Genomic DNA, 27,898 nt, shown 5'->3' on the forward strand with positions numbered 1-27,898 from the left:
CTATATTTTTAAAAATGATTCTTATTTATTTGAGGGAGAGATAGAGAGAGAGAGAGCATAAGCTGGGGGTAGGAGGAAAGGAGAGGGAGATGGAGAAGCAGACTCCCTGCTGAGCAGGGAGCCCAATGTGGGACTGGATCCCAGGACCCTGAGATCATCACCTGAGCCAAAGGCAGCCTCTTAAACGACTAAGCCACCCAGGCAGCCAATACAGCGTTGTATTCGTTTCAAGTGTACAATTTAGTGACTCAACAATTCACCCAGTGCTCATAACAAAAAGTACATTCTTTAGTCCCCATCCTCTGGTTCACCCATCCCTCTAACCCCCTTCCCTCTGGTAACCATCAGTTTGTTTTCTATAGTTAAAATTTTATTTCTTGGCTTCTCTCTCTCTCTCTCTTTCTTTTTCCTTTGCTCATATGTTTTGTTTCTTAAATACCACGAGTGGAATCATATCGTATTTGTCTTCCTCTGACTTATTTTGCTTAGCATTATAATGTCTAGCTCTATCTGTGTTGCTGCAAATGGCAATATTTCATTCTTTTTTATGGCTGAATAATATCCCATTATATATATGTTTACCACATCTTTATCCATTTATCTTTTGATGGACGCTTGGGCCGCTTAAAAAGTCACTTTCTTCAATTAGGAAAGTATGTATTTTATTTCGCAAACATTTCTTGACTCTACACTAGAGGTTCTTCTCTGCCCTTTATTGTTTACATGAATGGCAAAAAAAAACTATAAAGATGAATATTACTGTCCCTGTTATCAAAAAGCTCATCTAACTGATCAAAGTAACAAACCATCATTATAGAACAATAAAGAGGAAGAGGTTAGTGCTCCTAATAATAGTAGAAAATGCTATGCAGATTCAAAAGAGGACACGATCACACTGGATTATAAAAAGGCTTCATGAAAAGGTTAATTTTTACTGGCTTGAAAAATGCATAGAATTCCAAAAGATATAAATGGTTTGTATGAGCAAGGAGGCTCTTCTGTCCAGAGTAGGAAGAAAAAAGACACAAATACAGGTAAGTGAGAGAGTTTGTCAGAACAATAAGGAGTCCAGTTTTGCTCGCACTACAATTTAAGTAATAGAATGATGGGAAAATGAGGCTCAAAAACACTAAAAAAGATGTAAGACTAAGGAGATTCAGCATCATTGGCAATGAGGAATAATACTTTTGTTGGAAAATTCCCCGAGTTCTGTTTAGGAAGATCAAATATAAATATGATGGATGCAGTGCTTTGCTAAAACTAGGGTCTGTCCCCTCCCCCATCCCCCACATGTACAGTTACCTCAGCGTTTGTAGACCTCATGATGCCATCTCTAGCACTTTTTTGAGGGATGCTTCTGAAAATCATGGCTTTGTTTTAATTAGAATTTCTTTCTATACTTCATTAATTCAACCCCTTTCATCAACATCCCTATCTATATGTCATAATTAGCAGACAGAGCCCCTAACTCATTGTTACCTCTTACAGGCTGTAAGAGTTCCAAGAGCCTTTGGCCAATCCCACTTTTCTAAATTACTAAGAGTTTATAAATAAGGAAGAAGCAAATAAGCTCCCTATTTAGTTAGCTAGGAGTAGAATGGAAGAGAAGTTTGGAATTATGGAAGTTCTCCCTAGGGAATGTAGACATCAGATTTGCCTTTGATTAGGACACAAACTAAATGAAGGATACAAGTAAGGTAGACAAGGATTGCAAGATTATCCTCCTGCATAGCATCCATATACTATTTTAATATTTTACCTTTTCTAAGACCAGGAAGTTGAAATTATAGCGATGTGGTCAAGGAATTTTATTGCCATCACCAGCATCCACCCAGCTCCCTGAGTGTGTGCTCATTCCTCTCCTAGCACAGCACTCAGAAGTCTAAAGCTAATTTACTGACCCCTGAATCTGACTTAAAATCCACTGGGACTGGAGAGGCAAAGAGGGTGGGCAGCTCAGCCTCAAGCCATTGCTGGTGAGAAATAATGATGCTCTTCAAAGCCTAGCCTCTCTTATTTGAGCTGTGACACTTAAGCCTCACCTGGAACAGTGTGAATATTAACCTTCGATACCTCTGACGGTGATTGTTCTGCAGTATCAATTAGTCTGTAACATTGACTGGTTACTGATTGAGCCTATTCTATGTAATCTTTTTTTTTTTATTATTTATTTTTTTTTTAGGAAAACCCTAATGACCTACGGTTTTGGTTGGGAGACATATACACACCCGGTTTTGACACCTTATTGAAAAAGGAAGAGGAACAAGAAAAGCATTCAAAATATTGTCGTGTAGGTCTGATTTTGCTCCTTGTTGCCTGCATCTTGGTTTTCATAGTGACAGTTAGCACATTTTTCACCTGAAGAAACTGCCATAGATACAAGCTGCTTGAAATTTGTTAAAAATCTTTCTAAATAAACATTTGCAGAAAAACATGTTCACGTAGCACAAATGTACTGTTGTGTGTACAGCTCAGTGTACTTGTCTTATAGAATGCAAATGTTGCTTGAGGTATGCTGGCTTTCTCTCCTTTGTTCTATGAAGTCTTGGTCAGAATTCCAGAGTGACCTTTGTCCTTTGGGAAGCGGGAATTCTGGGGATTGAAACCACAGAAAAGTCGCTATATGCAAACAAAACTAAACACTTAGGATAGAGAACAAAGCAGCACCAAAAATTTTCAGCAGCTTTGTCTCATCTCTTTGCACCCCTACCCTTCTGTTGTCCCTAAGAAAGTTGAGCAAATCATTTTTTGGCTGCCAGGTATACAGGATAAAACCTGGTTGTGCTGCCTTTTGGGTTAGATTCATGCTGTTTTCTCTTCTTTAACTCCTGCTTAAGCCAGGAAAAGAGTTGGAGGGGGGCTTTATTCACACGTATGCTTATTTTCTCAGGATTGCTTTATAATGCCTCCATTGGATGTAGCATTTTCAGTAGACCTAAACTTGAACAGGCCTTTGCTATATAATTAATCACATTGAGAGCCAATTGTGCTTACTAACTGATACACATTGGCTAGTATGAGCCCTGGTGGCTCTCAGTAAGTAGGTTTCACCAGCCATGGCCTCAGAGGAAGGCCCTAGAAAAGTAGAGGAAATACAGCTAAGAAAATAGGATCTGAATCCTCGCTATGTCTTTTGCTAACTATTGGACACTGGGAAAGTCATTGTTCCTGAGAAAGGATAGAATCAGCTCCCCAGCAGGGCTTGCATAACAACTAAGCATGAGACAGATAAGAACAACACTGGACTCTTAGTAGGTAGAGGCATAGTTAAGGATAACTCTTACTACTAATATGTGCTAAGCTTATTGGCACCCAAGGTCACCTGACCTTGCCTGCAGATAACTGAGGACATGATGCTAGCCACAGATGGAGAATCAAGTCACTCCATCCTGGAACACTCTATCCTAGAACACTGGACCCTAAGTCCCTCAACCCTGCTCCTTTCTCTTCTTTCAGTACTCCTCCACCCCAGACAGTTTAGTGTGTAAAGTAGAAAAGAGACTTTCTCCTCTTTGTGTGAATCAGCTTTTGGGATTACCACACTGAGATGCTACTGTATCTCTTTTAAAGACCCTTGAAATAAAGGACACTGAAGTGCAGCTTTACTATACAGTAAATTCGTTGGGCAGAACAATTGGCTTAGCCTATCTATAATAGGTTCTAGTCCAATTTAGAACTGAATTAAGAGACAAAGGTCCTGGGGACTTCAGAGGGCAGGCCCACTCACTGTGGATGCCTGGCAGACAGTTGCTTGGTATTAACTCGGTTTTCAAAGCACCTGGTAACCCCCTGTCCTCTCCAGCCCTCCTCTGCTCTCAGCCATGATGCTAACAGTCATTTAAGTTTCAGCATGAATGTGTTTATTACCTTGCTATTGCTCCCAAACCAATCTTCACTTTTAGCCTCCAATGTAACTGTAGAATCAAAATACATTATTATCCCTCATTGGATTAATGTTATGCATCTACACGAAAGGGAAAATCATAAATTGAGTGAATACATCCCTGTATGCACCCAAAATCACACTGTGAAAGCCGTTCCAATGTCTCCTTCAATATGGGTTTTGAAAATGGTTCTAGCAGAAAAAGCACAATAAGGTCATGGAAAATACAGAGGAGATGGCCCTAAACAGGCTTAAGTTCAAATCTGGGCTTTTAAAAAAGCTCTGATCCAGATTCAGTGAATCAATGTTTTTAAAGCATTTAAATACAATCCTTGGCACATAATAGTCCATAAATAATAACTATTACTCAAAAAAGTGACTCTTTTAGTCGCTAGTCACTTTTTTTTTTTTTTTCTAAATTAGGGTAAGAAAGGCTGGGCTCGGCTAATTCTTCAGTAATAATGTTTCAAACAGTCATCTTTCCCAGGCTCTTTCAAAGGCGCTCCCCCCTCCCCCTGCAAAAAAAAGTTTTAATCCGTTGCTTTGTTGTGTTGTGTTGTGTTTTTGGATATTAGGTTAGTGTGTGGGAGGCCTCAAAGCAAATAGCCTGGTAATTTTCTAGAGGAAAAAAAAAAAAAAAAAGCATTCCAATTGTGGATACTTTCCTAAAGTGCTGCTCGCAGATTTTAAAGAGTTGAAATTGTTTTGAGCATAACCCATTAATGGCTTTTCCAATTATATTCGTGTTGCTGCCACCTAGTGGAGAGCTCGGCGGGTGGAAAGCACCGCGCGGCCCGGCGGCTCCAGTTCCGCGGAGCGCGCTCCCGCCGCCTGGTGGTGCAGTTTGCCGCGGGCCCTCAGCTCCTGAAAACGCACTTCCCAAGGCACGTTTTGCCCGGGAAAGCCTCAGTGTGCCGCTGTGGTGGCAGGGAGTGTGATCAGGCGGCCCGGAGCTCCCCCCCCCGCCCCCCGCGACCACTGACTTTGATTCCCACTCCTCTTGCCAGGAAGGAGCTGCGCTGCGCTGGAGTCACACTCCGGGGGCCGGAGCTGGGACCCTGGGCAGACCCCGGACTCCACCACGCAAAATGTGCCAAAGCCGGAAACTGGTGGTGTCCTTAGAGACTGCTCCATTCCCACCCCCCAAATGGTTAAAAATTGGGGAATATTATTAGATCACCTACCGCTGTTCCAGATACGGTGTGGTCTGAATCTCTGCATTTTTAGAGCTCAGTGTCTTTAAATATCTTTAATTCCCTTCCCCCCACCCCATACCTATTGTTTATTAGCAGTTTGTAAATTCTTCCCTCATATCATTGAAGAGGTGATTTTATCAGATGTGAAAAATTAATTTTAAAACCGTAATTAGATAGGGCCACTGAATCCCAAGCTCTCTGGATTTCTACTTACACCCTCGCAGAGTCTTACCAGACTATGCTTCGTAGAGGAAAGATAACTTTTCTGGTTCTTTCCAAAAAATCACTTAGTCCAGGCTCTTGCCCAACTTGAGGTGAGAATATTCAACCAAAGTGAGCAATTTCAGAAACTGAACACAGCTTTCTGCCAGAGCGGTTGTTCTGCTCTCATTTTATGAACACTATGACTCATGTACCTGATCAAGTTTCCTTCTTTGCGCAGACTGCTGGAAAAATCCAGAAGTAAACTGGGCCCTCTCTTCTCGGGAAGTGTGCAGGACTTGCTCGTGTGCTATCCCGAGTCGTGGCTATGTCGTTATGTGTCCTTTGCCTCATCGTCCTCTCTGCTTCAGAGATATGGGGCCTATGGCGCTCTTCTTGTTTCTCAATGCCTTAGACCTCCCGAAAAGACACAGGGTAGGTAAAGAATTCCGAGTGTGTTTATTATATGTGCATCCATATGCATATAAAAACTAAAGACGAAAGGCTATCTTTCAAAAGGAAATTTTGAAATTATTTTTTTTTAATTTTTTTTTTTTATTTATTTATGATAGTCACAGAGAGAGAGAGAGAGGCAGAGGGAGAAGCAGGCTCCATGCACTGGGAGCCCGACGTGGGATTCGATCCAGGGTCTCCAGGATCGCGCCCTGGGCCAAAGGCAGGCGCCAAACCGCTGCGCCACCCAGGGATCCCGAAAATTTTGAAATTAAAACTGTTCTTTAAATAAGGAATGAGTGGTTTTGGTAGAAAATGTTACCTGATGAGGTTTCTTGGGCCAGAAAAATGAGATTCAAGACTCCGGCAGTTTCACTGATACTACACATAACTGTTTTCAAGTTCCTGACAAAGAGAAGAAAGAAGGCCTTCTTCTTAGGCTAATTAAATTTGTTAATTAGTTTCTGATTATGAAATAAGTGCTAAAATCCCTCACATTGGAATTCACACCAAGGTTACTGAAACCCTGTTTAGATAATTACCTGAATAATAAAACAATGGCTAGGCTAGATTCGAAACTTTATCAGTCAGTACAAATGAAATAGCAGTCAACACAACTTTCTAAATGTATTTTTTTAAGGCTAAAACATTTACAGTCAACACTTGAGAATTAAGAGAATAGTGTCACTGTACTTCCTGCCATGGTTTTATTTTTTAATACAACGATCCTAAGACTTTTTGATGAATTCCAAACTCAGTCCTTAGAAAAGTTTTCTTTTTATTTTTTTTCTCCCAGGTTTCCATTTAAATTCCAGTCAATATACAGTGTGATATTGGTTTCAGGTGTAGAATCCTGTGATTTGTTACTTCCACACAATGCCCAGGGCTCATCAAAACAAAGGTCCCTCATTATTACCTATCAGGGATTTAACCCATCCTTCTACCTCTCCTCTGGTAGCCCTCAGTTCTCTGGAGGTAAGAGTCGGCTTTATGCTTTGCCTCTCTCTCCCCCTCCCTCTCTCTTCTTGCATATTATCATCAACACATAAAATACACAACTGTAGAGCCATTTTTTGAGTTCTTCAGAAAGACTCCCAGTGGGGACGCCTGGGTGACTTAGCGGTTGAGCATCTGCCTTTGGCTCGGGGCGTGATCCTAGTGTCTGGGGATCAAGTCTTGCATGGAGCTCCCCACAGGGACCTGCTTCTCCCTCTGCCTCTCTCTCTGTGTCTCTCATGAATAAATAGATTTTTAAAATCTAAAAAAGAAAAAAATACTCCCAGTGGATCCCCATGGATAGCACTCTCTCCTCAACCCCATACCTGGACCTGTCCATCTGGCCTTCCTTGGAGCTGTCTCAGGCCACTAGAACCCAACAGACACAATCACACTTTCTACATTTCATCACTTGAAACCCTTCCACTTCCACAAGCTCTCTCATTCCATCTCAACTACCATCTTGTGAGAGAGGTGTGAAACTTTCAGTTTGCAACAGAAGAGATTGAGGCTCGGAGCCATTGAAAGAAGTGTCAGAATAAAAATGGAAGTGAGAGCCTTGATGATCTAAATCGCTTCTGGATGTTTTTTTCCCAGCCTCGTTTTTTATTTTCTCATAACTGGAATAAGAGTTTGGTATATTCCAGATTTCGATACAAACAGGAGTAGTTCCCACCGCCCCTATACCACCACCCCCCGGCCTGCACACACAGCCTGTTCCAGTCTCTGAGAGTGAGTATAGGACATGCACAATTTACACTTGTGCAAACACGGTTGTGCCCACTGCACCAGGAAAAGCCAAAGAATGTCCTAAGCTTGTGCCAGTTTGTCCATTTAGGTTCACATGGCTTCTCTGTAAAAGGAGCAAACCCTAGACCCCTTGTTTGAGAATATTCATGTATTAATTACTCTCTCTTACTAAATAATGTTGATAGAATGTCTTCTATTGCAGTGTTGCAGAGCACAGGATCTGATTTCTTCGACCTTGTCTTGGATCATCCCTAAAGTAGACGTCAGTCCCAGGGAGCCCCAGCTCCTCTAGAGCCTGCTTCCCTTAGGCACTGACATCAAACCCACTTGGAGGAGAACATAACCTCCTGCAAACCTGAGGTAGACCTCAGTATCCAAGGCGTTCCTAGAATGGATCCCTCAAACGCACTCTCTCCAATCCGGCCAGATAAGGAAGGCAGCAGGGCACAGGGTGGCAACATCACCTTTTACATTTTACACTGACCACACACCCTGGAGTTGTTAACCATGGGGGTGCCTCGAGGAGCAAGGGGGCGCAAGGCAGAAACAAATGATGGCTTTTCTTTCCCTGTATCTTGGAGATAAGTTCTGGCCAGCAGATGGCAGGTGTGCTCTAGAATGGGAAAATGCTATCCCAAACAATTGGAGGACTGTGGTTCTTTGGTGTCAAAACATGGAAATCCTGACAAATGAGCGGAGAACTTGCAAAGAAGAGAAGTGATTAATTGTGCTGATGAAGGCCCGGCATGGGGAGCAGGGCCCTGCCGAGGCCGTCGAGTGTGCCTCAGTGCAAGGAGCTGACAGTGATTGAGGTGCCACACTGAGAAGTCTTCAGACCAGGCAGTTCAAGCTGTGCGCACAGAACTCATTAACCAAGTCCTCCATGCGGTCTCTACTCTGATGGTGGCTCTGCTTGTTAAGAAATGCAGAATCCCAGGACAGCTAAATCAGAATCTTCATGTTTAATAAGCTCCCTGGGTGATTCTTTCTCTAAAGGTTAAGAAAAGATCTTGAAGCGTGTGGGGCTCCTTAGCAGATTCTTTCAAAGCTGTGGTTCGGGGATGCAGGGGCCCCCTAATTATCCAGGGTGGTTTTGTGAATCCCAAAACACTCGTTCCAGGCTCCCATGAGTGCACGGTCCGCTTAGTAGCATTTCCCCTCTGGGACAGATATGGAGATACAAGTCATCTCTCTGTTCTGGCTCTATTCCCAGCCTGTTTACCGTCCTCGGGAATACAAAATTCATTGACATATTTAAAAACTGATCTCAATTCAATACATAGTTGATATTTAAAATGTTGTGCTGAAACTGCTCCTCCATTTTAAATGGAATCTTCAAAATGTGTTCTGTGCTGCTGGAAGAAATACTGAGAAAGCCTGAGCCATCACGGGTAATGCAATAGTGATTTTTGGTGTGTCAGCAGGATTTTTGTGTGAGTCAGAGGTTAGGGCTCTTGCCACATACTGTCTTTAAAGCTGGTTTCTGGGATACAGAGTGAATCCATCTGATCCCAGATTTGTGTCACTGGTTTAAATTCTACAGCCAAGGGCTTGAGTGAGGAGCAGAGGAGCTATTGATCTGCCTCCAGAAAAATAGTATTGGGGGAAATTCAGTTTAATGAACCAATTATCAGGATTACTAATTCGGTCTCAATCAAATTCAAATTTTGACTCTGAGTTTCTGACATCCTCTTCTGGAGGGAATATGAGTCTGGGAAGGAGAAGTTCACTCAGATAATCATCCACAAACCCATGGTGGGGAGAGTGGCATTCCTTTTCTTTTGATTATTCTATGGCCTCAGTGGTCTGTAGTGCTGACTCCTGAAGGTGACACAGTGGTAGCCCCTACAGTGTGCTGGGGTTGCCAGCCTTCAGCTCCCTTCTAAAGGTCCCCCTTGCATCACTGTAAAGCAAATCTCCTCACACTGTAACTTTCTTAGGGCGAGGTGGCCTCTCAGGAGGATCGTCAGCTCACTCACCAAGCTAATTTTCACGGTTTACCCTGGAGCCATAGTAAGGGTATGGACCCCTTCGATGCTGTTCCCAGGTGATAGGGAATGCTAGATACAACTGGGCTCTTGTCCAAATATTTATTTATTCTCTCTACTCTTTCCCCAGAACTCATTGTATGGGGTACATCTCTGAGGTTTCTGCTCGCAGACTACATCCAAGAAATAACAAATTTGTTTCATCTCTCAGAAACCCCATATTTTTCAAGGTACCCACTTCCATTATGTTCCTTTCCCTACTTCACCCACAGTTGGGAAGAAGTGAGAATCTCCATTCCTCATTCCATCTAAAACAACATTCCCTAGCCAGCTGTGTCCTCCTAGAGCTTGAACATTTTATCATTCAAAGGCAGGAAGAAAATCAATTTGATCTGGTCAACCCCTTTTGAGTCTGTCCTGTTTTGTGGTAAGAGCAGCATCTTTGAATGATATGATTTAGACTGTGGGTCCTTGCCCCACCGTGGAAGTCTCCTTCACATCTGTCAGCACAGTTTGAGATAGACATCAGTTGAGAAGGTGGCAGCAGGTGTGCTAGGGAAAGAGAAAGGAGTTAGTATCAGCATTTGCTTTGTCTTCCCATGTCATCTCGCCACGTTTGTGCCTATGAAGGGTGCCTCATGACATCATCCTAACCACCTTTATCTATTTCAATGCAGTTCATCTCAGAACCTATCCACAAGGAGATGATAAATGTTATCACCTTCACCCAGAGAGAAAGACATTTCTGGGATCTCACTAGAGGGATAGGAACCTTTGTGGGAAACACTAAAATTTACTTGTCAAGAGTCAAAAATTATTGCCATGGAGAAAAGATAAGCTGTGGCAAGGGTTGAGTGGTCTGAGTGTGTGACTACAAAGAGGCAGTGTGAAGGAGTTTTATGGGGGGAGGTGGAACCTCTCTGTATTCTAATTCTGGTGGCAAATGCACAGACCTAAAAACATATATTAAAACTTTAAAAACTGTACACCAGAAATGTCGGTTTTATTGTATTCTTTCTATCTATCTATCTATCTATCTATCTATCTATCTATCTATCCTTGAATGGCAAATGAAAACTTATTCTCAGAAAGTTCTACATCAAATACCCTCCTAAGGTAGGCTTAAGTGAGCTGCCTTTTAAAAAAGGTGAAAGTTGTGATTATTTTAGAGTTCTGTGTTGTGTTTTTTTCCTGAAATAGCCTGGCTCTACCACCTGCAAATGAATTCGTTAAGCAAATATTCCAGTGCATTTTCATAAGTTCTGTAAAATATTAACAAAAACAGTATCACAATGTCGAACTTATAGATTCATTAATCTTTTCATTATTGTACACATTTAATTTGGGGAGAACTCTTTCAATTTCATTTAGTATTTTAAAATAATTTTGTCGTTTTCACTATCTTATCCAAAATTATGCCCTAAAATTGCCTCCTGTTATATTCAGTATGTGTTTGTTGTGTCAAGTAAATAAAAGAACATATCTGAAGGGGCATCAACCCGTTTTGCCCAAGTGGCTTGTTGGTTAGTATCTTGTATTTGTTACAATACCAGAAGCATTGATCCAGGTAGAGCAGGAGGTATTTGCTTTGGCATAGACTCCTCCTTGCTCAGTCAGTAAGTAATTGAAAGCAATTACCAAGCAAAACCTAAGTAATTCTGTTACCTAAAACCCACCATAGCAAGAAAGCCTAGGGACTTCTGTGGTGCAGCTGTGACCTTAGCAGTAGATTCAGCAATAGCTGCCAGAGTTAAGGAGCAAGGTCATCACATGTCTTAACACAGACAAAAAGCCAGTAGTGAGGGGTGCCTGGGTGGCTCAGTCAGTTGAGTATCCAACTCTTGCTTTTAGTTTAGATCATGACCTCAGGGTCATGAGATTAATCCCTCCACCCCTCCCTATCAGGCTCAGCACTCAGCAGGGAGTCTGCTTGAAGATTCTCTCCCTCTGCCCCTACACCAACTCGAGCACTTTGTTTCTCTAAAATAAATAAATAAATCTTGAAAAAAAAAAAGGCAAGTAGTGAAAAGGCAAAAGGAATAAAGGTTTCATATTGGAGATGAGGATCACAATCTGTGAGCTGTATACCTCAAGATCCTATCTTATTCTGGGGAGGAACTTCCCTAGTCAATTTTTTTCCAGTTATATTGAGAAATAAATGACAGGCGTCACTATATAAATTTAAGGCATACAGCAAGATGGTTTGATTTTCATTTATTGCAAAATGATTACCACAATACGTTGTGCTAATATCCCTTTTCTCATATAGATATAATGGAAAGAAAAAAAGGAAATAGGAAACAAACATTATCCTAGTGCTAAGAACACATAGGATTTACTTCCCTAATGAGGTTCCTGTACACCAAATGTCAGTGCTACCTACAGTCATCATGACATACATACCTGGTACTCATTTACCTTATAGAACTGGAAGTTTGTATGATTTGACCACCATCCTCTCTGCCAGACCCTCCGCCTCTAATAACTACAAGTCTGATCTTGCATTTAAGATTCCACATGTAAGTGAAATCAAACAGTATGTCTTTCTCTGTCAGACTTATTTCCCAGTCCCACCAATTATGCATGAGGCCTCTCTTTTTCCCACATCCATACCAGCATTCATTACCTTGTGTCTTTTTTTATGCTGGCCATTAGCAGAGAGAAAAAGCAACTAGTGAAGACACAAAGGAAATAAAGCTTCTATATTGGAAATGACGATGACATGACATGTCCTTATGGTTTTAATTTGCATTTCCCCAATGACTAGTAATCTTGCGTATCTTCTCATGGACAGGTTGGCCTTTTATATATCTTCTTTGGAGACTTAGCTTCCAGTCCTTTACCATTTTTTTAAAATTTTATTGAAGTTCAATTTGCCAACATATAGTATAACACCCAGTGTTCATCCCATCAAGGCCCTCCACAGGACCCATCACCCAGTTTTCCCATCCCCCTGCCTGCCCCCCCTTCCACTACCCTATGTTCATTTCCCAGAATTAGGAATGAATTCTCATTGTTTGTCACCCTCTCTAATTTTTCCCACTCATTTTCCCTCCTTTCCCTTATAATCCCATTCACTATTTCTTACATTCCCCGTATGAGTGAAACCATATAATGATTATCCTTCTCCGATTGATTTATTTCACTCAGCATGATACCCTCCAGTTCCATCCATGTTGAAACAAATGGTGGGTATTTGTCCTTTCTAATGGCTGAGTAATATTCCATTGTATACATAGAAGACATCTTCTTTATCCATTCATCAGTCAAAAGACATTGAGGCTCCTTCCACAGTTTGGCTAATTGTGGACATTGTTGCTATGAACATTGGGGTGCAGGTGTCCCAGCATTTCACTGCATCTGTATCTTTGGGGGTAAATCCCCAGTAGTGCAATTGCTGGGCCATAGGGTACCTCTTGTTTTCACTCTTTGAGGAACCTCCACACTGCTTTCCAGAGTGGCTCTGTGTGTTTGAGTTTCTTCCAAAGTTGTTCTTGTGATTGAGTTCTAGTTTCAAAGCATTGAGGTCTGGAAATATGCAAGGACAATCCCAATCTTTTGGTATCGGTTGAGACCTGATTTGAGACCCAGTATGTGGTCTATTCTGGAGAAAGTTCCATGTGCCCTTAAGAAGAATGTGTATTCAGATGTGTTTGGATGGAAAGTTCTGTCTTTATCTGTGAAATCCATGTGGTCCACCGTGTCATTTAAGACCCTTGTTTCTTTGGTGATGTTCTCCTTATAATTTTTGTCATTTGCAGAAAGTGGCATGTTGAAGTCTCCCACTATTAGTGTATTATTATCTAAGTATCTCTGGTTATTAATTGACTGATATACTTGGCAGCTCCCACATTAGGGGCGAAAATACTAATAATTGTTAGGTCTTCTTGTTGGATAGACCCTTTAAGTATGATATAGTGTCCCTCTGCATCTCTTACTATAGTCTTTGGGATAAACTTTAATTTATCTGATAGGAGGATTGCTACCCCAGTTTTCTTTGGAGGACCATTTGAATGGTAAATGGTTCTCCACCCTTTCATTTTCAGGATGGATGTGTCCTTAGGTCTCAAATGAGTCTCTTGTAGACAGTAAATAGGTGAGTCTTGCTTTTTTATCCAGTCCAATACCCTGCGTCTTTAGATGGGATCATTTAGCCCATTCACATTCAGTGTAACTATTGAAAGATATGAATTCGGTGTCATCGTAATACCTATTCAGTCCCTGTTTTTGCGGCTTATTTCTTTGGGCTTCCTCTTTCTTTTACAGGGTCCCCCTTAATATTTCTTGCAGAGCTGGTTTGGTGGTCATATATTCTTTTAGTTTCTGCCTATCTTAGAAGCTCTTTATCTCTCCTATTCTGAATGAGAGCCTTGCTAGATAGAGTATTCTTGGCTGCATGTGCTTCTCATTTAAGACCCTGAATATATTCTGCCAGCCCTTTCTGGCCTGCCAGGTCTCTGTGGAGAGGTCGGCTGTTAATCTGATATTTCTCCCCATATAAGTTAGAAATCTCTTGTCTCTTGCTGCTTTAAGGATTTTCTATTTATCTTTGGAATTTGCAAGTTTCACTATTAAATGTCGGGGTGTTGAACAGTTTTTATTGACTTTGGTGGGAGGGATCTCTCTATCTCCTGGATCTGAATGCCTGTTTCCCTCCCCAAATTAGGGAAGCTCTTAGCTATGATTTGTTCAAATATACTTTGTGGCCCTCTCTCCCTCTCAGCATCTTCTGGAACCCCAATTATACATAGATTCTTCCTTCTCAGGCTATCATTTATTTCCCTTAACCTTTCCTCATGGCATCTTGTTTCTCTTTTTTCCTCTTTTCTCTCTTTTTTCCTTGATGGCAAGCTTCATTCCTTGTCACTTAGTCTTTCTTCCATCTCATTAACCCTAGCAGTTAGGACATCCAGTTTGGATTTCATCTCATTTAATTTATTTTTAATTTTGGCCTGATTAGATCTAAATTCTGCAGTAACAAAGTCTCTAGAGTCCTTTATGATTTTTTCCAGAGCCACCAGTAGCTTTATAATTGTGCTTCTGAATTGGCTTTCTGACATCAAATTGAAATCCATATTCTGTAACTCTGTGGCAGAAAGTATTGTTTCTGATTCTTTCTTTTGTGGTGAATTCTTCCTTCTAGTCATTTTGTTCAGTGCAGAGTGGCTGTATGAGCGAGTTGAGTCAAAAATATCAACCATGATCTAAGTAAATTCCACCCTAGATGATTCTGACAAGGTTAGAGACCAGAAAATGAAAAAGAAGATCAGAACAAAATAAAACAAAAGGACCACAAAAGTGAAAAACAAATTTTAAAACAAAATTGTGAAAAATAAAAGGCCAAAAACCCCAAAGAAGAAGAAAAAAGAAAAAAAAAATGATAAGAGGAAACAGATAAAAAAGAAAAAAAACAAGGGGTACTGGGAGATAGTGGTGGTGAAGAAGTGGTAGTGGAGGGAGAGTGTAGTCTACCTGAGGGGTTCTAGAGGGTGATCCTTTTGGTTCTGAGTGTATTAAGTTCTGTATGTTAGAAGATGCTGAGTCCCAAATTCATATAAACCAGAAATACTTGTAGAAAGCCCCAATACTGACCACCAAAACATACAAGATAAAAGAGGGGGGCAGAATGGGAATGAAGAGAGAATATAATCTCACAGAATGATCCAGCAAGGTATCCCACTTTGTTCTGGGTGTATGTTGTTCATGTTTTAGAAGCTATTAACTCCCACCATTGTAGAGCAAAATGAGGCAGAGAAAACAAAAAACACAAAACAAAAACCCATATCTCATATATCTCCCTAAATTAAATTAAATTAAATATGTTGAAGGGAATCCAGAAGTGAAAAAATACATCTAAAACAGTAATTGTAGAAATATGAAAGTCAAAAGAAAAAAAACTTAAAAATGAAGAGCTGGTAAAATATTGTAGTTAAGAGAAAAAATATTGGAAATTTTAAGTCTGATATAAAAACCAGTTGTAATGGAAAAACGAAAAACATTTTTTTAAAAAAGGGAGGACCCTGTTATTTCTATATACTATGTTCCCTCGATTTTCCCTTGGTCCTGGAGCTTCCCAGTGCCGCGTGGTCCAGAACTTGCTCCTCCCTGTCCTTCCAGCCGGTCTTCCGGGGCGGGGCCTGCCGCGCTGACTCTCAGGTGCGTGCACCTGGGGGAGACGCCCCGCCCCCCGCCAGGTGCCGGCTCCGCCTGCGCTGCTCCCCCGCGAGGCCTCTGTCCCCCAGGCCCCCCTCCCGGGCTCAGGGGAACGAGGAGGAAGCAGCAGGAGGGCGGCGGCCGGCTCTCCAGCCCTGGAGTCAGCTCCGCGGGCAGCACCGCAGGCTCCCCCCACCCCTGCTCCCCCAGATGCCCCGGGGCTGCGGCGCTCCAGCCCCTCCCCGAGGTCGGCCGCGGGGTGCGGGGAGCTCTGCCCGGGCGCCCCTCCCCTCCTGGGGACCCCGGGAGCCTGGAGGCTTCCCCCCCTCCTGCGGCCCCGCCCGGCCTCCCCGCCCAGCACTTGTCCGCCCGGGAGCTCCGCGCCGGGTCCGAGGTCCCGCTTCTCGGGCGGGGCTTCCCGGCTCCTCGCGGCGCCCCTCTCGCACTTCATTGTTTGTTATTTTTTTCCACCTTTGTACTTCAGCCGGGACTCTACAGAGCGAAAAGCTTTGTCTCCTAACAAAGTACCCAGGGATCCCCCAAATCTTATACTTTTAGAGTAGAAGTCTTGCATCTCCTTAGTTAAATTTATTCCAAGTATTTTGTTGTTTTAGATGCTATTGTATATAGGATTGATTTCCTTATTTCTGGTTCAGAAAATTTGTTGTTAGTGTATCAAAATATTAAATTTATATGTTAATTTTGTATTTATCCTGCAACTTTACTGAATTCATTGATTAGATCTAACAGTTTCTTGGTTAAATCTTTAGGATTTTCTACATATATATCATGTCTTCAGCACATAGCAACAGTTTCATCTCTGGCTTTCCAATTCTGATTTTTTAAATTTCTTTTTCTTGGGATGCCTGGGTGGCTCAGCAGTTGAGTGTCTGTCTGCCTTTTGCTTAGGGTGTGATCAAGTCCCACATGGGGCTCCCTGCATGGGGCTCCCTTTGCCTATGTCTCTGCCTTTCTCTGTGTGTGTTTCTCACGAATAAATGAATAAAAATTTAAAAAAAATTTTTTTTTTCGTGCCTGAGTGCTCTAGCTAGGACTCCTCGTACTCTGTCAAGTGGGAGCAGTGAAAGTGGGCACCCTTGTCTTGTTTCTGATCTTAGAGGAGAATTTTTCAACCTTTTACTCTTGAGTATGACTTTAGCTGTGGGCTTGTTGTATATGGCCTTTATTATGTTGAGATATGTTCCTCCTATGCCTAATTTGTTGAGTTTTTACCATGAATTGAATATTGCAATTTGTCAGTTGCTTTTTCTGCAGTATTGGGATGATCATACAATTTCTTTCATTCTATTCATGTGATGTATCACGTTGATTAATTTGTGTGTTGATGAGTGAAGCCATGGGCTCTGCTCTCTACTCAAGTGCCACTCTACATAGAGCTGCTGAATAGGCTACATAGCTTCCAGTGTGCTTTGGTTAGTTTCCCTGGTCAGATAGGCCTGACGGCTGTATTCAACAATAGAGTGGTGGTGGAGGGGTGGCTACACATTAGACTCCCCAACCAGATACAGAAGGAGAAACAGCTTTAAAACTTGTAAACCTCTTTGCTATCTTAGCTTGAACTGACCCACCAACCTACATCCCAAATTCTCTGACCAGAAAGGGCCACTGGCTTTGTTCTGCAAAATACCACCTCACATACCTGCCACTCAGCTTAAGTGTCCCTGGAGTTGTTTTTTTCAGGAGTTGTCCCTAGCCTATATGGTCAGATGGAGCCTCTCTACACAGCAAATGAGGCTTCCAGGAGTTGGTGCCAGCCCTTCTGGTCAGATAGCCCTGGAAGATGCTCTCCAAGTGAGTGGGTCTTTCATTTAGTGGTGGAGTGGGTCTTTGATTTTGCTCTATACCTGGGCATAGGCAAACCAGGCTCTAGGGCTGGGAAAATTCATTTGAGGATCCAAAATAGATCCACTGAGTTCCCTGGTCAGAATACAAACCTGCCATGGTTCTGCACGTAAGTAAAACCACTAGTTGGGATTTCTGGTTGGGCATTGCAGATATGAACTCAGTTTGCCAAGATCCTTATGCTGGTTGTTGCAAGCCCGTCTCATCATGGTCAGGTTCCCAGTAGCTGGACCCCACAGATTTCCCTGCAACCCATGTAGTGTGAGATCAGAGTAAGGGTTCTGGCAGTGATCCATAATGCCGGCGTGAGGGCAGCTTCTTGTCCTCCCAGGCTCTGTTTCCACACTGGAGGAAGTGTGAGCACTAAGGAGACCTCTCCAGGTAGTGCTGTGCTGGCCTGGCGGAGGGGCAATGCAGTAAGCACATAGCTGCTGCCCTTCCCCTTCTCATGCAGTCTGTTTGGTCCCGTGGTGCAGGAGTGGCTGCTCTAGGCTCACTGCCATGTTCTAGGATCCTCTCAGTGATGTCTTGTTCTTGAACAATCATCAGTTGTCCTTCTTGTGAGGGGGACAGTGTCAGGAAGAATCTATGTTAACATCTTGACGACATCAACTCCCTCTCTGATCAATTTTAATTTGAGACTTCTAAGTGGCATGCAGTTCGAGTCTAGTGGAGCCTTCTTTAACTGAGATATGTGGGCTGAAGTGTTAAGTCTCTTGAATTTGGCTACTGTCTGGGTAGTGAGGAGAACCTGGTATCACCCCTTCCAAGTAGGTTCAAAGACAGTCTTTGTTCTCAGGGATTCCAAAACAGAAGAGTACCAGAAAATTGAAAACATTAGTTTAGAGAATTGCAGCCAGATATGTGAGGAAATTAGAAGAATTCTGGATCCAGTTTGGTTTAGAAGTATATAACAAAACCTCAGAGACCATGAAGAGAACTAGAATTTGATACCCACAAAGATGTGTTATAGTTTTCTACTGAAACATAATTTTTTTTACTCTATAATAACCCTCATTTCAATCAAAGATATTGAAAGGAAGACTAATTTGTTTGCCAAATAAGTCTAATCTCATTAAAGTTTGTCTGATTATTTACATAAGTACAACAAGAGTAGTAATTGGCCATATAGGCTCTTTTAAAATCTGCTTTGCAAGAGCTGTTAATAAACAATCTTAATTCAGTCTCGTAAAGCCTCTCTAGGCTGAGACCAAGTCAAGGACTCACTTTCAGAGTTCACCTGTAATACCCATAGATTTTGGGTTAAATCTTCTCTTTTTGAGGTCCCTAAAATATCCTGAGGCTCCTGGGACTGCCAGGAAGTAACCTTACTTATTCACCTGGTAAGGCATCAAGGAATCCTGTCAGCAAGTTATCAGGCCAGTTTTTCCAAGAGCCTTGTATTGTCTCCATAAAATCAACATTAGTTCCTTAAATCTGTTTGGTGATACTGATTTTATGCCTGTTCTCAAATATGATAGTCTAATTAAAGCCTTGGTAATGGACCAACGTTTCTAGTTGTGTCCTGTTATAAGAAGAACAGATTCCTATTGAACTGATGCAAATAATTATCTTGCTAAGAAAATAAGAATACTCAATAAGTTTCTGAATTCTGGAGGGATTATGTAGGGAGAAAAAGTAAATGTTTCCATTCTGTTTACAAAGGTGTATTTACGAAATTACTTTTGAGTCATAGGAAAAAAAGAGAAAAAACTTTCCTTAAATCTAGAAAAACAAAACATTAAGGAACTAGGAATATTTCAAAGAAAAAGTGGTAAAAATAATTATAATCATCATCATTTCATTCAATACTTTGTTATTCTTGTTCTGCTTGAATCCAGTTTTTTCATTAGTTCTGTAAATTCTTACCCAGTTCAGTTCCATGATCTTTTCAAGTTTTCAGAAACTTGAAATCTGGAGTTGTTGTCAGAGTCTTTTCCATGGATCTCCTGAAGATGCAGGACTTTTGCAAATGCTTCCGAATAAAACAATAACTATAAATGACAAAAGAACTTTTTTAAAAAATGGCCATTGTTAAGGAGCTGATGAGAGTTCATTTGATAAGGAAATGCAGTTATTTCCATGGTATACAATAATTTAGAATAATAATTGAACAATGAGAGCACTGACAAATTTTTAGAAACTTCAAACAATTTTTGGAATACTTATATTAGTAACATATAACTATACACATGTAAACCTAACAAGGTTTATTTTCACTTCTTGCTTGGTAATGCTTCCCATGGAATTTAACATATCAAAAAAACCACAATAGTTTAATATCTGTCCTTTACAAAGTAGGAACAAATTCTTTGAGATTTTTTTTTTTTCAGGAACGTTTTAGGAAATCTCCACATTACTTTGAAGCAAATAGATTCCATTTAGAATTTGATTTGGGGAAGTTGTTAAAACATCAGAAGTTTTGAGCATCTAACTAAACAGGGTCACACATCATTCTGAAATAATAATTATCTATTTAACCAAAATGACAATAGAAGATTTTAAAGGCAAATACAGAAAGTTTCATAGTTTTGGACAAAACTGAGCCCTTTTAATATTGAGAAAAGTAGATTTTCTTAATTAATGAAAAACCTGATAAAGTCAACATGAAGCACAAGAAGTAATTCTAAGACATAAGATCTTGGTTTCCTAGGAAGATTTTTGAATGGAAAAAAAAAAAATCCACAATCTCTTATCAAGAGCTGACCAATAGTTGAAGAACGTTTTGTCCTTTTAACACAGGAAAAAACAAACAAATTCTAACTTTGTACCAGTGTAGCTTTAATATTAAGGCCCTTTTTATTTTAAAAGATTTTATTTATTTATTCATGAGAGACGCAGAGAGAGAAAGACAGGCAGAGACACAGGCAGAGGGAGAAGCAGGCTTCATGCAGGGAGTCCGATGCGGATCAGGCCCTGGGCTGAAGGTGGCGCTAAACTGCTGAGCCACCCAGGGATTCCCCCTTAAGGCCCTTTAAAAAAAATAAATAAATAAATTCATTCCTATCTTAACCAGCTTGACCACACATAAAATTCCTTCATCATGATTCCTTTTCTACAATTCTTAGCCACTCTTATTTTTCCTCATGTGCATTCTGGAATGACCATTTTACTCTAGGTCAAAATTACTCTCTTTTTTTTTTCTCCTTAACAACAAAACATATCCTCCATAACTTTCCTTTTCCAGATACACTTTCAACTCTTTTTAAAACTATTTTCTATGTGTAGTTATTTTCTTTTTGCTTCATTACTCCTAGTAGTTTGAATTATACATATTGATTAGCGTTCTTAGAAACATTCATTTCTAGTGAAATTACTTAGCAGTAAGCAGCTCTGGAGCTGGTTACACACTCCCATTCTATGGGTTAGTAAGTTTATGAATACATCCAACTACCTTATCTTCAGTTTGCTTCTTTATGTCAGGGAGAAGATCTTTGACTAACATGGAAATCAAAGATTCTTATGTCTGAAATTTAGAGCTGTGTGTCTTTATAATGTTTTAGAAAATCCTTCCATATACAGCTTCAGGATATTTTTTCTTTCCCTCTGGGTATAGAGTTTCATTTAAACTTAGGGGAGAAGATCTTTAAAAAATTTCCTATCGGACTCTGAATGGTAGTTTCCAATTCAGCCAACTTCTGACCATAGGGCTACTTTTAATTTTTTTTTAACAGATTTTATGTATTTGAGAGAGAGAAGGAATACATGCACAAGAGAGAGCACAAGCAGGGGTAGGAGCAGAAAGCAAGGGAGAGGGAGAAGTAGACTCCCTGCTGAGCAGGAAGCCCAATGCGGGGCTCGATCCCAGGATCCTGAGATCATGACCTGACCCAAAGGCAGATGCTTAATCGACTGAGCCACCCAGGTGCCCCCATAGAGCTACTTTCAAAAAAAATCCTTTTGCAAGCACCTGGGTGGCTCAGTCAGTTAATCTGACTCTTGATTTGGGCTCAGGTCATGATCTCAGGGTCTTGAGATGTCGCCCTATGCTGAGCTCCACACTCAGTGAGGATTCTGCTTGAGATTCTCTCCTCCATCTGCCTCTCCCCTGCATGCTTGCTCTCTCTCTCTCTCTCTCTTTCTCAAATAAATAAATAAAATCTTTTCTAAAAATCCTATTGAATATCTTGTCAGGTTTCAGCGTGGACAAACAATAATAATTCCTAGCAGTTTTGAAAAACCCCAAAGGTGTAAAAGACATCCCACAGAGGGTGCAAAAGCTACTACCCTCTCAAGATGCAGAGCCATTCCCCAAAATAACCAAAAGAAACACAGACTTGGGCAATTCCTCTGGGAGCTAACAACAGTTAGTAGGGCCCTAGCAGCAAATGGTGTGCATCTCATATTTCTGTCCAGCCATACTTTGGAGCCCCCAACCTGAAGGCCGAGCTTCCTATACACAAAAGAGCTACCTGTCTCAGGCAGGCAGAAAGCCATGCTAAGTACTCTGCACATGAGACAAATAAAAAGGCAATACCTATTTCTGGGAAAGGATCAATAACCAATTGGTACCCCAAAGCAAATTCATGAGTCACAATTCAAAGCTCTAATTCTTAAAAATTTTTTCCTGCAATTTGAATTTAGAGAGGAAGAAACAAAATGAAATTTTACCTTCCTTTCTCAACCACATACCACAGAGAGAAATCTGGGAGAGGTGACTTTGGTAAAAAGTCTTATTTTTTGCTGATTTCTGTCAGTTTTTGCCAGATCCCATCTGCAGGCTCTGGAGTGGGTGGAGTATCCCAGTGGATCTCATCTAGGTCATCAGAAACTGTAAAGGAGGAGCACCTAGGTGGCTCAGTGGTTGAGCATCTGCCTTTGGCTCAGGTGGTGATCCCAAGGTCTGGGATGGAGTCCTGCATTGGGCTTACTGCCGGGAGCCTGCCTCTCCCTTGCTCTATGTGTCTGCCTTTTTCTCTGTGTCTCTCATAAATAAGTAAAATCTTTAAAAAGAAAGAAAGAAAGAAACTGTAGAGGAAGAAAGATAATTTCTCGTCTACCCTTTATAGTGAATGGTTGGCCAACGACCCTTTTTCTCAAGCAAATCTCATACATGGATACATTTATCTCAGTTAAAATTCCTCCACTGCAGCCAATGTGATTCCATATTACCTTTGATGAGATTAACCTACCTGTGCCTCATTAAAACAAAATTTCATTTACCAGAGGCTTCATGCTGGACCCAGTCCAGGTGAAGGCAGACCTAGTCCAGCTCTGAACTCAGTCCAAGTCTGGCTGGTCTCAGACCCAGTCCAGAAAAAAAAAAAAAAAAAAAAAAAAAAACCTGAAACCTCATAGCACAAATGCTGCAGAGTCAGGAACTGAGAGGTGCTTACCCAGAACCTTCCTTCAGAGGCAGTGAACCTGCTTAAGGGGCTCCACAGGTACCCATGTCTGGTTGCCCCTGGCTCCTGGGGCTGTCTGGGGTCTCCTTTGGTTTCCTTTTCTGATGCCAGAACTGTTAAAGATAAACTGAGGTATATTAAAAATTCTGAGAATTTATTTGAACAAATATGGATTTGAATTAGGCGGTGCCAAACTGGAAGTGGTTAGGAGCATTCTGTGGACAGGGGCCAGGGAAAAGATTTATGTAGAGAAAGCACAGAAACAATGGAAATTATTGATTGTCTGTAGTTTAAAGCCTAGTCAGCTGTTGGTGATTGGTTTGCCTTAATGTTTTGATTTCATAACCTTGAGACATTTCCAGGCTTACATTTTGGTGTGTTTATGTAGGCCACTGGGGTGTGAGGCCCCCATTGTGGGGAGAGGAGACTCCCCACTGAGCAGGGAGCCTCACTTGGGCTCCATCCAGAGACTTCAGGATCATGACCTGAGCAGAAGGCAGACGTTTAAGGCAGCACCCCTAATGGCCTCCCTGTTTGATTAATTTAACAGCACATAGAAATCATTATAAAACAGCAAATAAACACAAGTAAACGACAATGGAGTTCAAGATGGGTTCATACCTGGTGGAGGGGGATCAGAGGTTTCATAGAAGTGGTCTTTGAAATAGGTCTGAAAGAACCGGTAAAATTTTAGCAGACGGAGGTAAATGGAAGGAGTTTTCAGGCCCATAAAAGTGAGTCAGACCAAACTATTTGTACTCTATGCCGTGGAAGTTGGCAGCTGCCGAGGGTGTTGAACAGGTGAATGTTGATTTCCTTTTGACATTTCCTTGGCTTAAGAAAATAACTGAACATGGATCTATGCTATAAAAAATTAATAACTAAAGCAAAAGCGAAATTCTGGCTTTGATTTATTTACAGGGTGATCTCTATCAATTTTTTGAGCTCTCAACCTCATGTAACCAGATGGTTCTGTCAAGTTTGTCTCTTTCCCCCCAAAAAATTCACCAGCAGAGACATTGGGGTCAGGAGTTGGGAGACTAGAATTCAGCCTCGGTCAGTTCCTACCAGTGTGAGTGACCTTGGGAAGGTCTCCCACTCAGCTGGAACTTCTTCATCCATTAAGAAATAATGAATCATTTCATGCCTTCTTCACAGCATTAGAATGATCAAATGAGTGAACATTCAGCAAGAATTCTTTGTGAGCAGTGAAGTGTTCTGCCAAAGAGATGCAGCTTTATTCTGTCATTTCCCATTGCTCCCACCCCACCCCACCCCACCCCACCCCTTGCCTCCTCAGCAGCATGACGATGGCAAATGTGAAAGCACAGGCAGATGTGGTGGCCTAACACTGGATTTTATTATTCAGCATTTTCAGTTGTTAACATATGCAATGACCATGACCATCGGTAAGGATATATGTTCCTGGCCTATCTGGAATCCAAAGCAACATTTTGCCTTTGTGTTCCTCTGCTATTGCAAGTGGGGATTGTTTCCTATTTGCTAGGAGAGCCTTTAACTAGGGTAAAACAATTTAAAACCAGATAGGATATTGGGAATTATGCAGCCACTCTATGCCCCAAAATAAATGCAGCATAAGTACTCCAACATAAGCAAGGCTTTGGGCATCTAGCTAACTATGATGGAAAAAGTCATTTTGTGCCCCCAAGCAAAAGAGAATTATAAAAGTAATGTGCCGTCAGAAAAAAAAAAAAATAGAACAGTTTCCACAGAAGGAAAAACTCAACTACAAATATCGGGTAACCACATAGTTGGTCTAAGCAGTGAGACAGCTCTCTTGGTTGTGAGCAATTTGGAGATGATACAGAATTTAACAGGTCAAAGTGTCAAGTTACAAAAGAACTGTTTTGGAGAACTGAGATAAGTCATGGCATTTTAAAATTCTGTCCTTCTATTTCTGATGGCCTCTCTGAGGGTTTCCTCATCCTAACTAAGCCAGCTGAAATGAGATTAACTGAGGATAGTGTCTAATTCTGGCCCTAGGAAAAACTGAGGTAAGACTTTTTTTTAATTTACTCTAAAACTCACCATGAAATTTGTTTCATTGCCCTTGATAATTTTTAGACATCTACTTCCTTTCTTTTCTCTTGTCTCCTATCCCCTCTTTTATATAGACATATATTGTCACTTACATACAGGATAATCCCTCTACTGCCCTGCATATTTCATTTCCATTTCAAATCCTGTGTAGATTTCAGAGTTAACCCACAGTTCCAGTCCCTCTGGAGCTTTCCTTCTACTCATGTGGTGATGACTGATAACAAATTTGTTGATATGCCCTTCATCTCAAGAAGTATACTTCTATTATAGGGGCACCTGGGTGGCTCAGTTGGTTAAGTGTCTGACTCTTGGTTTCAGCTCAGGTCATGATCTCAGTCATGAGATTGAGACCCACATCAGGCTCCCCACACACAGTGGGGAGTCTGCTTGAGAGCTCTCTCCCTCTGCCCTCTGTGCATAGATATAGATATAGATACAGATATAGATATGGCACTTCAAGTAGTGAGAATTTGGTTGTAGAAAACCAAAAAAGGGAATTTTGCAATAAGCCTTGCAGAAGTGTTCCTTATACCTCCAGCTACTTGAGACTAAACTAGATGATATCTGATGAAACTTTAAATAAAAAATAAAAAAATGTATAAGTATATTAAAAGTAAACAAATGAAAAGAGTTGTGCCATGCAAACACTAACCACAAAGATACCTATTCTAGGTATATAGTATCAGGAAAAATAGATCTCAGAGAAAGGACTATCACTGGAATAAAGAGAGACATTATGTAGGGATAAAGTAGTCAATTTTCAAATATATATATATATAGACAATCTTAAATAAGTATATATATATACACTTATATATATTATATATAATATATATAACAATCTTAAGTATGCACCAAATAATAAATCTGCAAGCTACAAGAAGTGAAAAAATGATAGCATTTAAAGGAGAAACAGATATATCTACAATTATAGTTGAAGACATCAATATTTTGCCCTTAAGAACTGACAGAACAATGAGAGAATAAAAGGTCTGCACCGAGCTCCACATCCCCCTGATCCTCTTTCAGTTACCCTAACCCCTGAACCAAGTGTGTATCGAATTCTATGATGATAGACAACAGCAGGAGCTCCTCTTGCACACCATCCATCCCATCAAGGTTACGGGTTGCAAGAACTGACACGTGTTTCAATCTATCCTTTTAGGTTCCAGTTCTTGTTTGGGGTCACAGCTTGTCTTTGCTCTTCCCTACATGACATCATCTTTCCTTCCTCACTGCCTGCCCTGCAGACTTTGGCTCCAGCATTAAATGCAAACACAGTAGCCTTACAGACACTGACTCACAGGCTCCCGTAATTGTATAAGGTCAAATCCTTGTAGCAAATCCTTTAATATATTATATTTGTGTCTATGAGTCTATATATCTACATCCATATCTGCGGCTGTATTTCCAACTACATCATATGTATATCTACAGATCCTACTGGTTCTACTGCTCTGATTGAAGGCTGATTGGCATAGAATTTGGTACCAGAGGAATAAAATCTTTAAGATTAGTTCTAAAGAAATAGAATCTTTAAATTAGTTTTTCAGAAACTCAAACATAGTTTTGAGTTTTCTGGACTGGATCTTCTGATCAGATTAGATTTATAGGCATTAATGACCACCTTTCCAGGGGAAAAGGGACCTTGGTCATCCATGGCACACAATTTCACAACGATTACTTAAATTATCTCCTATAGATGACTGTAGTCATGTGCCCATTGAAGCCAGTGCTCTGGGAGGCCTAGTAATTGCTTCCATAGAGCATTTTAGTGAATATGAGAGGTATGCAGGTGCCTAAATGGCTCAGTCAGTTAATCGTCTGACTCTTGATTTCAGCTCAAGTCATGAGCTCAGGGTCATGGTATCGAACCCCATGTGTAGCTCTCTGTACTGAGTGTGGAGCCTGCTTGGGATTCTCTCTCTCTCCCTCTGCCCCTCACCCCTGCTCATTCTCTCTCTCTCTAATAATAATAATAATAATAATAATAATAATAATAATAAAAGAAGTATAATGGAGTTGGTTGGCTATTGTGCTGCAGAAATGAGGGAAAGAAAGTAGTGAGCTCAGGGCTTTAAATTCCAAGCTTTTGGTCTGCCCAAGGGATTGAAAGCTTCAATAAGTCTCCTAAAGGAAACTCTTATCTCTTGTAGCCATAGGGAAGCTATTTCTCAAAATCAAACCCAGTGTCTGATCCTGGGGATGGCTGAATTCCAAATGCAAATCAAATTCCCAATTCTAGAGAATCTCTATTGTTAATGTTAGATAATTGATACAGCTAGAGTAACACCTGAATAATTGGAAAGGGATCATTCAGGCATATTCTGGTGACCTTGGTACTTGGAACCTCAAAAGTCTGCCAAGCCTTCTTTCCCTTTAGAAGACTTTTAACCTCTGCCTAATGAGATTAGTCTTCCCTTGGCTGAAGAACCTGTACTGGCTTCCCCAGAGGTAGTTATCTTGCACGGTACTACTGATAGACCTTGGGACCTACTCTCCCCATCTCTCTATACTTGCAGACATATAACTATACTCAAGACTCAGTAGGCCTCAAAGGATGAAACACAAAGTGTGTTCCTTGAGGAAATCTGATATACACAAAATAACTTTTTTCCATAAAGCTGGAAAATAGATATAGGAATAAATTTTAAAAGTATAGGATCAAGGTAGAAGAAATACAAAGTGATAAGGCTCACTCATCAGAGAATCTGCATTCAAAACTAAAGGCCTGTAAATGGCTCTAACAGTTTTCTTGATTAGCTGTCCAAAATATGGACCCCAAAGTGGCCTATGCTAAATTAAGTCAAAGTGCCAGATTTTTGGTATACCAAAGAATAAGCTATCCAAACATTAGGGAAATTAAACAAATTCACATACATTTAGTGACTGTTTAATGTAGGTATTCTCTGCTCAGGATATGAAGTTTTATTTATAGCTATTACTTTGATCTTATTAATTTCCTTATTCATCTTTGGTATTTGTGATGGCTTGTCTACTTTCCATATC

The 27,898-nt window shown here is 40.9% G+C and overlaps 1 protein-coding gene and 1 long non-coding RNA gene across 4 annotated transcripts in view; one reads left to right on the forward strand and one right to left on the reverse strand.

Annotated features, from left to right (window-relative positions):
• MINAR2 (membrane integral NOTCH2 associated receptor 2) overlaps nt 1–10,811 on the forward strand; it is a 27,389-nt gene extending 16,578 nt beyond the window's left edge. For 2 of the 3 annotated variants that reach the window (XM_038552064.1, XM_038552063.1), the window contains one exon: nt 2,183–2,421. In XM_038552064.1, coding sequence (XP_038407992.1) covers nt 2,183–2,362 — 180 coding nt within the window. In that variant the 3' untranslated portion in view covers nt 2,363–2,421. Of the gene's footprint in view, nt 1–2,182; nt 2,422–5,521; nt 5,716–7,681 lie in introns of those variants that run through there. The other variant, XR_005366652.1, reaches the window with a different exon arrangement.
• Nucleotides 6,081–27,894, reverse strand: LOC106559469. Its single transcript, XR_005366653.1, has 4 exons — nt 27,770–27,894; nt 22,820–22,941; nt 19,353–19,477; nt 6,081–10,019 (listed from the first exon to the last, which is right to left on the reverse strand). It is a non-coding gene; the product is annotated as an uncharacterized LOC106559469 (long non-coding RNA).
• Between the last annotated feature and the right edge of the window lie 4 nt (nt 27,895–27,898).

The sequence above is a fragment of the Canis lupus genome, chromosome 11 (genome assembly GCF_011100685.1).
Source record: "Canis lupus familiaris isolate Mischka breed German Shepherd chromosome 11, alternate assembly UU_Cfam_GSD_1.0, whole genome shotgun sequence".
Taxonomy (NCBI): domain Eukaryota; kingdom Metazoa; phylum Chordata; class Mammalia; order Carnivora; family Canidae; genus Canis; species Canis lupus.